Consider the following 1,336-nt stretch of genomic DNA (forward strand, 5'->3'; position numbering starts at 1 on the left):
AAGATGGTCAAGTTTACATTAAAAAATACAACAGTTATAATATTAATATTGGCATGTTTGGGAAATGTAGTTAAGTCTCAAAAACAAGAAAAGAATTCTACTACTGAAATAAGATCACTTGGACATAGAAGAGGAGGCTATGTAAGATCAAACAGTATTTGTGGATCGTCCATATTTTGTAGAACAACCTTTGTATTACTCATATCCATATCAATATCCATATTCATATACTTATTCATATCAATATCCATATACATATTCATATCAATATCCATATGCAGGAGTGCCAGGATATCCATATAATTATTCATATTCATACACAAGAACAACCTCTAGACCAGGAGGAGTATTTACACGACCAGTTGGATATATTTCACCATTGCCATATGCTCCATTACCTGGACCATATTTTAGATATTTAGGTAATGAATCTGAATCAAATGAAAGAAAGATGGATGTAATGATACCTATGGAAAATATGACACCTGGATTTATTAATGATTTACAAGATGGAATATTATCTAATGGAAATCAAAATAATGATTTACAGAATTCTAATGAACCTTTAATGCAAAGAAATCAAACTTCTTCATCAGGAAACAATCCTGTTAATAATTTATTGAATAGGGAAAGTGATTATTTACAAAGGTTTCCAACATTAACAGGATTTAATAGAGCTGGGTTGAGTGGTAATGAGAGAATTATAGTACAAGATAGGGATGATGAAGAAGAAGAAGATGATGATGAAAATGAAGATAATAATCATGATAAAAATATTAAGAATAATCCATTATATAATGAAACAAGTATAAGTAGTGATGGTAAAAAGTATAATGATACAGCATCACCAATCAAAACACCAGAAATTGTATATTATAATAATACATCCAATTTGAGAGTATTAGCAAAGAAGGGTTTATTAGAAAGAGTTGAAGAGAAGGTTAATGATGTTTTTGATGGATTAAAAAAGAAGTCTAATAATAATGATGAAGTAAAGGATTTAGAAAAGGAGGATGATGCTGATGAAAATAATAAAAAAAATGATAATAAAAAGAGTAATCAAAATGGAGGTAAAATGATCAAGCAGGTATTCAGTACAATTGAAGATATTGTATCAAATACATTATCAAAGTAAAAATAACAAATATTAATATAGAAAATATGGAATAATGATTAAATAAATATAATATTTATATTTATATAAATAAATATAAATATATATTTAATAGAGTAAATAATATGATATTTTCTATTTAATAATACATTTTTTTTTTTTTTAATAATTTCAATAATTTTAATAATAGTTTACTTTTGTCGGGGGAGTGTGGAAAGGGGG

At 26.3% G+C, this 1,336-nt stretch overlaps 1 protein-coding gene across 1 annotated transcript; it reads left to right on the forward strand.

Moving 5' to 3' along the window:
* Positions 1 to 451: 451 nt before the first annotated feature.
* Positions 452 to 1,135, forward strand: Chro.20056 (hypothetical protein). The annotated part of the gene is made up of 1 exon (XM_659886.1): positions 452 to 1,135. One exon carries the CDS (start codon positions 452 to 454, stop codon positions 1,133 to 1,135), a length of 684 nt encoding a protein of 227 aa, XP_664978.1.
* Positions 1,136 to 1,336: the final 201 nt, after the last annotated feature.

This window comes from Cryptosporidium hominis, assembly GCF_000006425.1.
Source record: "Cryptosporidium hominis TU502 chromosome 2 CHRO012016, whole genome shotgun sequence".
NCBI lineage: Eukaryota > Apicomplexa > Conoidasida > Eucoccidiorida > Cryptosporidiidae > Cryptosporidium > Cryptosporidium hominis.